The sequence below is a fragment of the Dermacentor andersoni genome, chromosome 11 (genome assembly GCF_023375885.2).
Source record: "Dermacentor andersoni chromosome 11, qqDerAnde1_hic_scaffold, whole genome shotgun sequence".
Taxonomy (NCBI): domain Eukaryota; kingdom Metazoa; phylum Arthropoda; class Arachnida; order Ixodida; family Ixodidae; genus Dermacentor; species Dermacentor andersoni.
In genome coordinates, this window is record NC_092824.1 from 118,648,340 (window position 1) to 118,662,694 (window position 14,355).

Consider the following 14,355-nt stretch of genomic DNA (forward strand, 5'->3'; position numbering starts at 1 on the left):
GGTCGCTAAGGAGAAAAATGATTTGAGCTATATTAGAAAATTACGCTAATACGATAGCGAAAAAAACCACTGTCAAGGCGAGAAGAGGCTTGAGAAGCCAGAGAAGACGCAGAAATGAAAGACAGCTGGCGACGCCGCCTTCAAGTTTCTGTACCAGCTCACTCTGACGTCATCAGGTTTGACGGTGTCTGTTCGGGCCTATTTATTTATTTTTTTGTCGCTAGAGATGGACAACACTGTCTTCTAAAAGATCTGGAGACGGGACCTTGGATGTTGCAATAACTTGTACTGCGCCATGACTGCCCGAATACAAACAGAAATATGTGAACTCCGTGACGTCACACAGACATGCTGACGCTGACGTTCGTGCGCGAAATTTTTAAAAATGAAACTTTCACGTTAATTATTTTCTTCCAAAATGACGCTGTTAGTGCGAAATTAGGGACACTTGAATTTTTGAAGAATACTTTATCAGTCTAAACTGATTTAGTTTCACTCTTTAGCGTGTCTTTCATAACAAATAATAAGGAAATGGGAAAGGAAGGGAATATAACACAAATTACCTCCGCATGATGCAATGCAATTGGGCTCCGGCGGCGAAATATTGTTTATTAAATTATGAGGCTCTAGGGAAATAGACCGTTGAAAGGCTGACTGTCCCAATTATCCAATAAGATAAGGCTATCAGAAAAGTACTTATTGCCTGTATAGCACTCCACGCGAAATAAAACTAAAAATAGCCTTGCAAACACTGACGACTAAAGCACATCACTACATACTGCATGTAAGACAATACGGGATATTCCACCAAAGAAAGCGGAAAATATTGTTGCAAGTTTCGCATGAGCGCTAATGAAGCCAATTATGAACCCATTCACGATCGATCATATTTCAATGAAGCTGCATAAAGTGACTACCTGCCGCTTAACAATAAAAATTGCTCCAAAACTCTAATGCCTATGAACAGTTTTCTATAACTTGGTAGGAGTTACAATTAGTAGTTCTCGAGTCCGAATCGAATAGGAATCAAAAGTGAACTGAATGTAATATCAAATTGCTTTCAAATAGTTTGCGAATAATGTACAGCCTTCTTACTATTATCATCAACCTATTTTCACATCTTGGTATTCATAAGATTAAAAGTTTCTGTGGTTACACAGCACATTATAAAACATGCTTTATTAAATTGACGTAGGGGTCTTTAGTAGCCTTTGAGACCGCATCGGACGCAAATTGCCTATGCCGTTTTTTCGTGAGCTGAGGACTGTTCGGAGCATACGTGGTCATGCATTGTCATATGTGACCCGCCGTGGTTGCTAACAGGCTATGGCCTTGTCCTGTCACGGGATTGAATCCCCGCCGCGGCGACCGCATTACGATGGGGGTAAAATGCATAAATGCCCGTGTACCGTGCTCTGGGTGCACGTCAAACAACCCCAGCTGGTCAAAATTAATCTGGAGTCCCCCCGCTACGGCGTGCCTCATAATCATATCGTGATTTTGACATGTGAAACCAAAGAATGTAATTTTTAATTATCATATAAAGTTTACAAAGGCAGCCTTGGTTGACCAATGGGCATGTTTGTATATCTGCCTTCGCGACCAAATTAGAAATGCGTGCCCTCTTCTCTTCAGCGATGGCACAGCGAAAGATGGCGCGTTTTCTCCAGTTCGAATGGTCGCGGCCAAGGTGCTAGCGGAAGATGGTGCCATTTTCGTGTAAAGAATGGTGCCATAAAACATATTCATATATAGTAATAACAGGACACAGGTGCTTCATCTATAAATATCGTCAAATAATACCCACTGCTCAACGGCCGTGTATGTACAAAAAAAAAATAATTTTATTGCGAGTGATCTGATAGGGGAGCCTTCGGCTCCCCAGTCAAGTTTCTCAGGACACTCCGATAAAGATCTTGCCGCTGTCATTGCGAGTTATCGTGTTTGGCTGGAAACGTCTGTCTGTCTGAGGGATGCAGCGTTATGTGCAGTTTGGATGGGATCAGTTAACTCGTAACTCACTCTCTCTCTCTTGGATGGGATCAGTTATGGCGTTTTTGCTTCAATTTCATGTTTGATCGCGTACAGTCGACGACGTACTTATACGTACAAGTATTCGAGAACTCGACAATGGTAGCGCATCGAATAGGACAATATATTCTATTCTAAATTCGGAAGTTTCGAATATTCGTACGCCAGTACCTTAGAGTACGTGGAATGTCTGTGAATGGCACGCGGAGTAACATTTTCGTCGGCTGCTGTGCATAGGCCCTACGAAAACAACCTCTTCGGAAATCTATAGATCAAATAGATAATCTATTCCTCTACACTCCAAGCACAAAACTACGTGCCTATAAAAGAGATAGCAAACAGTCTAAATTAGTTCTGTGAGCAATCTGTAGGGTGTACAAATGCACCCTTATAAAACTCTGGCCCTCCGCTTCCTTGGGTGTTGCCGTGCAGTATGGTCTGCTGTTATATCAGATATTTGTAGCTGGTGTTATCTTTAAATAGGATGTATAGGTTAAAATTGGCTTGATCTCTGCAACCCATGACTCAGCTGCTTTGGTATCTGAATATTAATTGCGTGTTTCACTGAACAGTGAACCGTATTGTGCATAGCCTTGTCTTGGATCTGTTGGCCAGTTCTTATTCGTTTCGCATTTTGTCGTGCGTTGCCTATTACGAAAATAAAGGCGCACGAGCTCAAAATGTTTAAATAACATGTTTCTTACGAGTTCGCTTGCTGCTCAACTTTGAGCTAGGGCCCTCATCGGAATTAAAACCAGAAGGAGGGAGAGGAATCGCGGAGAGCAAGAAACGCGGCTCAGTGCCTTGGGGAGAAGGGGAAGGTGACATAAAAAGGAAAGAAGGAGTTCGTAGAGATCTCGGGGCCCATGGCGCACGAAGGCGAAGCTCGGCCGAGGAGCAGGATTGGTGACGCCGAGACAGAAAGGAATTCAACCGCATGGCTCCTGCACACTCTTTCCGCCTGATCGCAAATGCATGGGCAGTAGCTGTAGATGAAGCGAGGAATTATTTAATTCGTTCAGTCAGTAATACGTCTGCAATGTAATAAAACATTGCTGACCTGCCAAAAATGAGAAATAATTTGGAGGGATGTCAGTCGGCACAGGGAAAGCGCGATGAGCGTATACAAGCGTGCCTTTGCACTTCATAAACAAGACACTAGGTATCGTAACAACAATCATTAACGTAGCACAATCAAGTAACAACAAATGTATCGTAACAACAGCAAGTTCTTACGCTTGTGACTGGAAGACGAAAATAAGCTTGCCTACGTATAATCCAGTCAAAGGAACCCGTCCTGGTGGCGCGCTGTCTCTGGCGTTGCGCTGCTATGTCCGAGGGCGAGGGATCAAATCACCGCCCCGGCGGCCGCATTTCGATGGGAGCGAGAATTCAAGAACGCGCGTTTACGGTGCATACGATGCACGTTAAAGAATCCCAGATAGTCAAAAATTAATCCGGAGTCTCGCACTACGGAGTGCCTCATATTCATGTCGTGGTTTTGGCACATAAAACCCCAGAATTTAATTGTTGGTTTTTAATCTACTCAAAGGAAAGTTACTGCGCGACCGTTTACTTACGCCGCTTTCCGATCTACTAACTCTATAGTTCTGTGGCAGCGCGCAGTCGGCGTCAGAAGTCTAAGGACCGCGGGACCTGAGAAAACGTAGGATTTCCGAGCAGTGTTTTACAGTAGTGACTATAATCGCGTTATCTTGTTCCCCGTAGAATTCAGTAAAGCAGTAAGCCGTTAAGCCAGTAAAATCTTTCTTGCATATGCTACAGTACAGACTTAGGCATTTGAACGCCAACGCGTGTGCGCAGGCTGCGGAAATTTTCATATTTTTCTGGTCTCTTGCGGTTCGTAAATCTTGGACGCCGACCGCACATAATTTAGATACCTTCATCGACAGCTAGTCTCACATCATGTGCAGCGCCTGCTTTAGTCCTATCGTGTATCTCAAGACCAACTTGATTAATCTCAACCGGGAGTCACTGAAGTCCTGTAACCATTTCTACATAAAGAAGCTTGTCTTATCCTATCATACTCTATATCCTATAACATATACCTTATGTTATTCTGACCTGTTTTATCCGAACGTGAACGCGGTGTGATTTCACGCGCTCGGGGACCGGCGCTGCGTTTAATGCCGGTAGCTCTTGAAATGTTCTCGCGACGCAATGGTTGACGCAATAAACAGCGAGATTACCTACAACGTAATGGGGCAGCGTGCTGCTTGGTTGTTGTCTCAGATGCCATACTTGGCGCGTCATGAAGGAGCTAGCGACTCTCATCTGAAACTACATTCATAACAAAAAGCTCATTGAAAGCTCCAATGCGGAAAAATATGACTGCTCTGTGAGACGTCCAGAATCTCATGAAATCTATTCTCTCTCCCCCTCTCCACCTGGCGTCACAAAACTTTTGCTCTCTAAAAAAGGTTTGCGTGGGGCCTAGTTGGTGCATACTTGACATAATTACTGAACGCAATAAACAAACAAAACTCAATAGAGAAAGAATGTGGACCTCTCTTATCCTTCTCTTAAGAAGGCCCTGAATACTTGTCTGTGCGGGACCGTAAACCTTTAAGAGGATTGTAACATTTAATACGGTGATTTTAAAAACAATACTTATATAAGTCATGTTAGTAATCTTTGTTGCATAAGCTACGTTTTAGGTTGTTTTTTTTTGTCGCTTGACATTCTTGACATTCTTGACAACAATGTCGTGTTTAAAAAAAATGAGCAGTATGATATTGTGTTGTCTTTCTGCTGTTGTCACTGTATGAAGGCACTGACGAGCCCCTCAAGTCGCCATTGAACTGCTTTTCCTTCCGTCTCTTGTTACACCGTATCTTGAGGGAGCAAACTAATTAATTAATTAATTAATTATTAAACGAGCAAGCAAGCAAACGGGACAAAGTTGCACAGGAAGATGGAGATGTGAGACGTTCAATAGTATTCCAAGAAGGGATGTATGTGGAGCCAGTGTTTCGACAGCGCCTTCATCTCGGTGCTGGCGTGTGAGCTTGCTTGTATGAAGTCGAGTGCCCTAGTCGAAACGTTGGCTCCAGAAATATCCCTTGTTCCGCCACTGTCGATTATGTTACTATAATGTCACTCTCTATGAACATGTTTTCATATTTTACATGAACGGCACCTTTCTTTTTCATTTATTTATGTCTCTAATTTTGTTGACCAGTAAATATCGCGATGTTGGAATATTAGTGCAGCGCTAATAAGACGAGCACACCATAAGAGCACATTGCGCTGCTGGTGTCCTGGTATTGTTCTCACCACACTAGTATTTCAACATATATCATGTGTATACTAGCCCACGTCACGATCCGATGTTGTTAAACAGTGCGTGTTTACGCTTGCCCTCATTTCCTCACGTGTGTTTGTTTGAGCTTTTGTTCATAATTTATTCTTCGGCAGAGTGTCGGCATACACTGCAGCCCTGCGACAAGCGATTCCGTATGTTTCCCTGTACGTATTTGTACTTTCGCGGTGAGACGCCTTTGTTCCACAGTAAGCGCCAGGAGACCTGAATACGTTCAAGGTGTGTGACTGCGTTTTCTCGTCGAATGCTTCGAGCATACCTATGAAATCTGAAACTACGAAATTCTCTCGTTATGTGTGCCTTTTTTACGCTGTTTTCCCTATTTCTGGCACATACGGCACAAACATCGAGCTATACACAAAGAGATGCAGCAAAAAACTCTCGACCAGGGAGCGCAAGGTTATTTCATGTTGCGTTCTGCAGGTGGTCTGAATTCGAAAAAAAAAAAGGAATTGTATATGTTTTTGGGCAGCAGCTGCCTATGAGGACTGCAGTCGAAATGTAGAAATAATATTTACGATAAGTTTCCGGGGATTAGGCACGGGATGTGCATCGTTGATTCCGTGCTTTAATTACAGAGCGCTTTAGTTAGAATAGTACAGATAGATGTAGCGACAACGGCTTGAACAAATAGAGAAAATTCGCCTCATCTGTACCACTGAAGTAGCAAGTTGTAGGAATGAATTCAAGGAATAAATAGTTACGTATTCTGTTAATGTTGCGTTTACGTATACAGCGCTAGTATCGTGTAGAACCTGTGGCAGGAATTTAGACACAAAATTTACGTTCATATTAACTAAAGTAATGTAGTTTAATTACCGTTTGGAGAACTTGTAAACAAAAAATGAAAGGCCAATTAATGCATGAATGAAACGTATAGTCGGAGTTTAAAGGCCGCTCAATATGTGCAGCTTTAACAAGGCATTCTTATGATGCCCGAAATGAAACAATCGTTTCCTGCAGGCGGTAGATGTTCACTTCTTGTTTTAAATGCAACGAACCTCATCGAGTGTGGTGCAGTGGTTGCCGAGGAAAGCGATTTCTCCATTCCTGTGCTTTTAAACCGTCGTTCACGCGGTAAAGCTTCCTTTTAAGGATATAGCGTATGGCGTTCGTGTTCGATGGAAATCGTTAAGCGGGACAGGGTGGGAATATAATTGGCACCGTCTGGGGCGCTGCTGGGAGCGGCTACACGTGGCGTGGGTTGCGCAGGGGTCGCATGCTGTGAACGCGCTTTTTCGCCGGCAAGTTGTTGTTGTCCTACAAAACTGTGCCGCATACTCATAGGCATTGGTCAATAAATGGGTCGGTTTTTCCCAGTTACAGGGAGGAGTGCTGTAAAATGAATTGTGTTTAAAAGCGGAATCTCGGGTTGAAATTACAGGAATCATAGAGTTTGAACATTACGTCGCCTTGTAACTTTTCTTCTTCCTTTCCTTTCTCCTAACCTGTGTTGGGTTGAATAAGATTTATTTATTTATTTATTTATTTATTTATTTATTTACACACTTATTTATTTATTTATTTATTTATTTATTTATTTATTTATTTATTTACTTATTGAATGTCTGCTTCTGGCCCTTCGGTTATTTCACCTGTATGTCCTCCGCTTAACATTTCGGTGAGTATTTTGCAACTTCGTTGAATGAATCAATGCCCCATTGTCACTCGAGGCGATACTTTGATCATATGGCCCGCGACAGGCTTTAGGAGAAGCACTTTTACTGTGTGCTTTCTTTTTTTTTCTTTTTTTTTTTTACCGTGCCCTTGGTGTTGTCGTCATAACGAACATGAAGAAATTGGCCCAATTTTACACTCTATAGAAAAGGAAAGCTTGCATTACATTGAAAGACTATTTTTATTACGAAGACTATGGTCATTGCGATGCGATGGACACAAATACGAGTGTCTCGTTCAATCTTTGATCAATTTTGTTCACCTTCAGTCGCACATGCATTGCTTTAGAAGCATTGCAAATAGTAGTTTTCTCTACCTAGTTAAGTATGCAATGCTCTCTGTAATGTAATGTATGTAATGCTCTCCGGGCTCTTAAGGATCAATAAATGAAATGAAATTATTGCGAATAGTATATCACCAGAAGCGAATAGAAGTGATTTCTAATATTTTTTGTATGGTCCGCGAATAATGTACAGCCTTCTCAATATTTAATAAAATATCTTTCATTGCCTAGTGTTCACAACACCGAAAGTCTGTCTGTACACGGGGCATTAGGAACTTTATGAGCATTATGGACCATTTCTGAAAGCACACAGGAAGCAAGAGGATCAACTAAGCATCTTTTTAACAAACTGTGGGCTCTTCCTAGCAGACGTGGTCACAGATTATCAATAAAGTTCAGGATGGGGAGGGGGGGGGGGGGGCAGCCTTGTCGGCTGAATAACTACTTTCGCGACTAAACTAAATATGCGTGTCGTCCGCGGCGATGGCGGAGCGAAAAAAGGTACTTTTTCCTCTAGGTCGAATGGTCGCGGCTGATTGAGCCCCATTTGTATCAAGTATGTTGCGATAAACGCATTCAGCATTATCCCCATGAAAGTACGCGGGTGCTGCATATATGCATTGTACAAAACAATACCCACCTGCTGCCGAATGTTGCGCCTAAGTGCGATTGACTCTCGTTTACCCTGAAATGTCTGGCTCTCCGAGCTCTGTGCGTTGTGTCCACTGTCGATGGAATGAAAGTTACCGCATTTTTACTTCGATTTTGTATGTTATCGCGCACTGTAGACGGCGTGACGTATGCGAAAATTGATATTCGGATTTTCGAATGATCACTACTCGACTCGTCAACTGAATCGAATAGGACAATCTTTCATTCGATATTCGAAAGTTTCTGAAGTTCGCACGCCTCTATTCATTACAGAACAAGTGTGCAGATGGCGCAAGAACACATGGTCGTCTCAGGAGGCACAGGTGATAAAAAGGTCTCTCAAACGTCAGGGCAGCTTTGAGAAAGCATGCGCGGAAATCTGATACAAAGCATGCAGATACGCTCTTCAACCGAGAGACCTTGAGTTGAATGTTTCCGAAAGACTCTGCAGTTTCTGGGCATCTCTGCTCTGGAGCGCGGCGCCGGAGCCGAAGCTTGAATTATTCTCCAATGTCTCCAACGAAGGCACTAGAGCGATGCAGCTCAGCTTCGTAAGCTACTGATCAGCGCACTGCGGCTGTGGTGGAAATTTGTGCGGGTTTATTTTCGACGAGGTTCGATAAGAAGCCGTGACGTGGCGTTCTCATTTGTTTTGGTTGACACGACATGGCTGCTGTCACATGAGATTACGCTGTCATGAAAGAAGCACGGCATAGAGTGCTATTGTGACAGGCGTGAGGTGCGTTATGACCTCACTTCAATGGTATTCACAGCGCACGCAAAGTTGGGGACGCCAAAGGCAGGCATTAAGGGAAGTTGAAGTGATAGAGTAATGCTCGAGAACGCCTAAGACGTCAGTATTACTGCGAACAGAGCTTTAGCAATCGAGAGATTTAGGTAAGTATACAGGACGCCACTTGAGACTCACCTGCGACATTCAGTACTAGCCCGATGACGTAGGCACTGGTAATTATAATTCTGTCACTACTACTAAACGACTCGTAATAAAAATATCATCGCATTGCATTACACGGCGGAATAAAATGCTCCTTATCCACTTCTGTTCGGTTTTTACAAAAACGAACTCATTGACGTTACCCTTCACAACGACGCGGGAGGTCGAAAGGTTTCGTTTTCACCCGACCCTGCGCTAGCTCGCAAAACTCATTGAGTTTTGCTAGCTTGCAAAACTCATTCAGGCTGCAAGCAGCGGAGAGTTCCACGTCCATATGATGTCGCTGGATGCCCCAACGGTCCACGCCAAAAAGCTGCAGCGGCGAACTCAACGCTCTTTCTTGGCGCGCTTACTCTATGGCCGCCAGTTTGAGCCTTGAGCAAAAAACCGTGGCGCAGAATGACAGTTTGGAGATGCGCACCATCGTATTCGCCGTGAAAACGCACTTGCTCCATTACTTTTTTTACCAACGCTCTTTTATGCACTGAAACACAAAAGTAACTGGAACGTCGATGGATTTCGTCCCACATATTACTAAATAATATATTGAAATTGGTGTCATCCTGGAGAATTATTTCAAGTGGATGCATATTGTTAGCTCACCGGGTGTAATCTGTAAATTGCAATGTGTGCCGTAAGGTATCTAATTAAGGAGTCAATTAGTGAATTTTTATTTAATTGAATGTGTGTTTTAATGTCTCGGGCTAATAATGTCTGCCTGTTCGAATAATCCAGCTCAAGGACAAGAATTATTTCATCCGTCGGGGCAGGTGATATTTAAGAATTTGGGAAAACCTAAGAATGATCATCCCGTTTGTCCGCTCGATTGAAGAAGCACGCTCTGTTCTCTGCGCCTATTGTCAAGTGCCGCTGGGTTGGGCAATTTATTAGGATAATTCTGAGTTGCACTCACCCCTCGCTAACACAATAAGTGTTCATAGCCATTGCAGTCCGTCGATTGCATAAGAACAAAGTTGTGCCCTTTGTGGTGAATAAACATGAACATTCCATGAGACTTCACGTTGCATGGGATGAAAATAACCGAAATTGTACATCATCGCTGTTAGTTGAAACGCTTTTACTTTTCTGCTCCACGGAAGCTTCGCTTCAACTGCCTTCCAACATGTGTGTTGGATCTGCACAATTTTTTCTGCGTGTGTATGTGTTTGTAAAAGCATGTGTCGTTTAACCTCTCACCCATATTTTACTATGCATATTACAAGTTTTCTAAGGAGCCAATTTTTAGCTTTATAACTCGGCCGAGGAAGGGTGTAGTCTAAAACACTTTACATTGTTCTCTTAGGTAGGCTAAGAGTTATGCGGATGCATGATTTGCCATTTTGTGGTAACAAAACGTCCCCGTCGTGCCGCTGTCGTGCCGCCGTCATGCAGTAGTCGTACTGTCGATATCGGGCTGTTAACTGCTTTGCAGATTATTATTTTCTGTTTATTTTGACTAGCATGGCAGGCCTGTGGCCAAGCTAACTTTTCCAGCTTTTAATAAGCCATCCTTTCTGTCTGGATCATGGGTGCAAACAGCCTTTCACATTTCCAAAAGCAGAGCCTTGAGAAGTTTTGGACTACCTGCCTTCGTTTATTGTGTAAAAAGCCAAGGTTCTTTCTCCCTATTTCTCTCTCCCCATCACGTGCTATCCACAAGGGGTCAATAGTTCGCTTCTGTTGTTTCGTATTTTGTGTGTGCCTGTTCAGTGGGCAGTGCACGGATTGTCGGGGTTGTTCAGATGGCACGCTACAGCTGCACTGAAGGATTTTTAGCCACAGCACTCTCTTCTAAATTTTCATCACATGTGTGAAATACTCAAAAGCACCTATCATTCCACAGTTTCATGACCAGATACGGTCTGTACTGCGCAAAATTTAAGCGCAGTCTTCTGACATCGGTCTATAGATATGCGCTTACGACACCACATAACAACATTCAGACAATTACGCGCGAATACCGTGTCTCCAGCGCTTCGTCGAAAGCCACTGTTGCTTTCGCAATATGACTCAGCAAAATGGCTACCTTCAAAGCGGTTCAGACAGCCGTGCAAGTTCGCGATCGAATTGCGAAGCATACACACCACCTCACGTTCAAGCTGGCGTACCTGCTCCATGGAGCGTATACAAGCTGATCACACCATAAACAAAGGGCTACTCCGTTGCGTCGCCACCGACTTAGCTTCGAGCCTGTCGTATTCATACAAGCGCGACGACCAGTGTAGCTCTGCACATGCACCTCTTGTATAGGTCACGGCAACGAAGATGACGGCGGCGAAGCGACGTCGCGGTTACATGTGTGCCGGCTCTGTGCTTGTCGTCAACTGTTTCGGGCGAACCGAGCCCCGCAGCCGCGGTGCTTTCTTGCGCCACGTCATCGTCTCGCGTCGACAGATCTGTGCCAAGTTTTCTTCCGTTCAGCCGCGCTCTCTACAGGAACCTCACATGTGCCGGCTGTAAAAGACGCCCCTTGCGAACTCTCCGTTCCCAGTAGAGTTGTGGAACAAACCGACGACGCGTCCTGCCTGGTCGGTGCGTCGTCGTTCCTACAGTATAGAAAACCAACCGCGGCGGCAGCGTCGCGTTCCAGAAGAGTCTCGAGAGCGTTGCCGCCTGAGCAGAGCTCCGCGAGAGCCAGGAGCGGCTCACGTGCCCTTCTCTCCGAAGAGGCGGGGTGCACACGAGTGTGTGAGCACCGGGTTTGAACCTTCCCCGCGTTCATCTTGTCGCGGTAGCCTGTCTTTTCTTATCTTGGCTCCATTCCACCCCCTCCCCTCGTACCTACACCACCCTCCCACTCTTCTTGCCTTACCTCCTCTTCTGCCTCGCCCCTTCCAGACGACGGTACGACACTCATAGACGTTGTACTATAGCGGGTCCTGCTCGCGGGCAAAGTTTCTCGTGCTTCTAGCGCTTGGATCGCCATCGCCGTCGCAGTCGCTGCTGCGCCGGCATCCTCAAGAAACCGCGCACCGGTGTTTCTTGCCTTCGTTTATTATTATTTTTTTCGAACGGGCGCGGCTTCTTTCTTGAGTCATTACTATGCATGGTGCGCTCTTCGCTGATCGCGCGCGCGCCAGTGTGTTTTTCGTCCTTCCCGACGAAATGTCGTACGCCCTTCCTCCTCCTTCACTACTGCTGCTGCCGACGCCGACGACGTCGCTCGGCCCGTTGGACCGTCGCTGGGTGATCTCCGCCACCGTCTTCGACGAACGTAACGCGCGCTCTCTTCGTGACCTCTAACAGAGTTGTATCTGCTGCTGCTGCTGCTCGTGTAACACGGAGGACATACCAGCGACAGGGACGCCCTTCAGCGGGGGAACTCTTTGGTTGTTGTCGCCGAAACACCGTGCCAGCTCGTTGGAGAGCGCACTACGTCACCTGTGCTCTGATCAGTTTGTGAAGGAACGTCGTCGTCAGCGCCTCTCCCGCGGCGCGGGCCGCACTGTGAAGTGAGAGAGTTAGCGAGGAGAAGGAAGAACAGAACGGTTCTTTGCTCTTTTTATGTATATGTGTACTTATCCCAGGTTCAGTCGTTTTGTTTCGCTGCTCCTTTCCCTGCGAACGTTAGCTTCGAAGGAGAGGGGGAGAGAGCGAAAAATAAAAGGCAGCGTAGATCAGTACAACCTCGCCGACTTTGGGAAACATTGCGCGCACTGTTGGATTTTCCTCTGCCGACGATAGTAATATACGCCGTTCGCGCTATCGGCTCGGACGATCGGATCTGCGACGCCACCCACCAACGTTGCCGCTGCCGCGCTTGCTGTGGATAAGGAGTGTTCGACGTGAACGCGCGCGCGACAGCGCAACTGCTGTTGAATTCGGTCGTGCCGCACCTTTTTGCTTTTCGTTCGCGGAGCCGACGTAGTTTACGCTCGCGCGCGCGAGTGAGCGTGAGTGCCGCTACGCTGCTGCGCCGTTGCTACATCTACTAGTACTACGACGAGGACGACGCCGCCATGACATCGTCATTCGGAATCTCTCACTGTCAACATTCAACCATGTCAGCGGCCGCGCCGTAATGCCAGGTGTGAAGCTGTGAAGTGGCCGCGACGAATGTGACGCTTGCTGTTTCTCTCCTTTCACACATTATACAGCTTGCGGTCTGTGTGCGTTCTCCGTTAACGACGACTCCGCTGCTGTTGCTGCCTGTTTCGGGCTTGTTTTTCTTGGAGTATACGTGAAGTCTGTGACGAAGGCGACGAGACGCACTGCCCGACGTTGTGCAGGCTGTGTTGTCGCGTTTCGTAACGGTCGTTTTTACCAGGGTCGGCTAATTGGGCCGCGGCAGTACATCACCGCATGCTTTGACTGTGTGTTATGCATTACGACTTCCGTCGTCCTCGCCAAGACCCGCAGCTTCACGCCGCCGCAAATTAATGACAGTGTTCCACGGTGGACCTGCGAGCTCCTCCGGCAAGGTTCGGTAATTACATCGACGCTTCCGCTTTTTTTTTTTTTTTTAACATCGCGAGTGCGGCCGCCTATTGAAGCGTGCGCTGAGGGCAGAAAAAAAAGCAAGGAGGGAGAAAAGGGCGGTGTGCGTGTGTGTTGATTGATGCGGCCATCCCTCAAGACCCGCCTTGGCTTGGTGTCGTAAGCTGGTGTAACGGGTACCCCGACGCACGTTGTTCTCGCGTTGATACGAATTTTCTTTTATACGTCGGTGCGAGACGAAGAAGATTAGACGCCGGCGCATCTTCCTTCGGCTGCAACGAGGATCACAACACGTTGTTCCTGCTCTGCCGCAAGCATACGCTGATCGCGAAGGAATGGCCCACGACGCAGCCGTGTGTACTCGGCGCTGACTTTGAGACAAGGACTGAGCTTGCTGTTTACGCTTTTGTGTTGCGATCGCGGGTCCCAGAAGCGCCGGCGGGGTTGTCGGACTAGCCGGTCTGGTCGTGATATTCTCTTTCGGGACGGTGCGTGCCGGATATTGTCAGCCATGACAGAGCAGCGCCAGGTGAACTGGACCGTCGAGCGCAAGGCCGGTGGCACCATGACGATGCAGGCTTCCATGAGGCGCATCCAAATCCGCCGCCGTAAAGTCGGGGTGGTGCGCTTTGGTGCGACGTCAGTGGCCTCTGCCGACTACAGGTGCGTACAAATTCTTGGGCACCGTCACCTATAACGCTTGTCTGATTGCGAGCACTACAGTCACTGGACCTAACTTTTCCCCAGGCAAGCCGCCGTCGTTTGAAGGTCTAGCTCCATATATTTTAGCGTAGTTACGTAACGGACACGAGAATGCAACATGGACGTCACGAGATATGTGCTAAATTAAAATTAAAATTCTCAGGTATTACATTTCACGCAAGCTGCAAACTCGTTCATCAAATTTGTCTGCTTCAGATGATCTAACAGGCGCTCTTTACAGAACTGCGATAACTGTTCTTTTTTTTTTTCGGTGTT

General features: G+C 46.1%; 1 protein-coding gene across 4 annotated transcripts in view; it reads left to right on the plus strand.

Annotated features, from left to right (window-relative positions):
• The window catches only part of dnc (phosphodiesterase dunce), a 683,519-nt gene that overhangs the window by 340,322 nt on the left and 328,842 nt on the right, over positions 1 to 14,355 (plus strand). Inside the window, exon 1 of one of the 4 annotated variants that reach the window (XM_050186082.3) lies at positions 13,429 to 14,040. The exons of the other annotated variants lie outside the window; for them this stretch is intronic. Coding sequence (XP_050042039.1) covers positions 13,889 to 14,040 — 152 coding nt within the window. The 5' untranslated portion in view covers positions 13,429 to 13,888. Of the gene's footprint in view, positions 1 to 13,428; positions 14,041 to 14,355 lie in introns of those variants that run through there. 4 annotated transcript variants of the gene reach the window in all.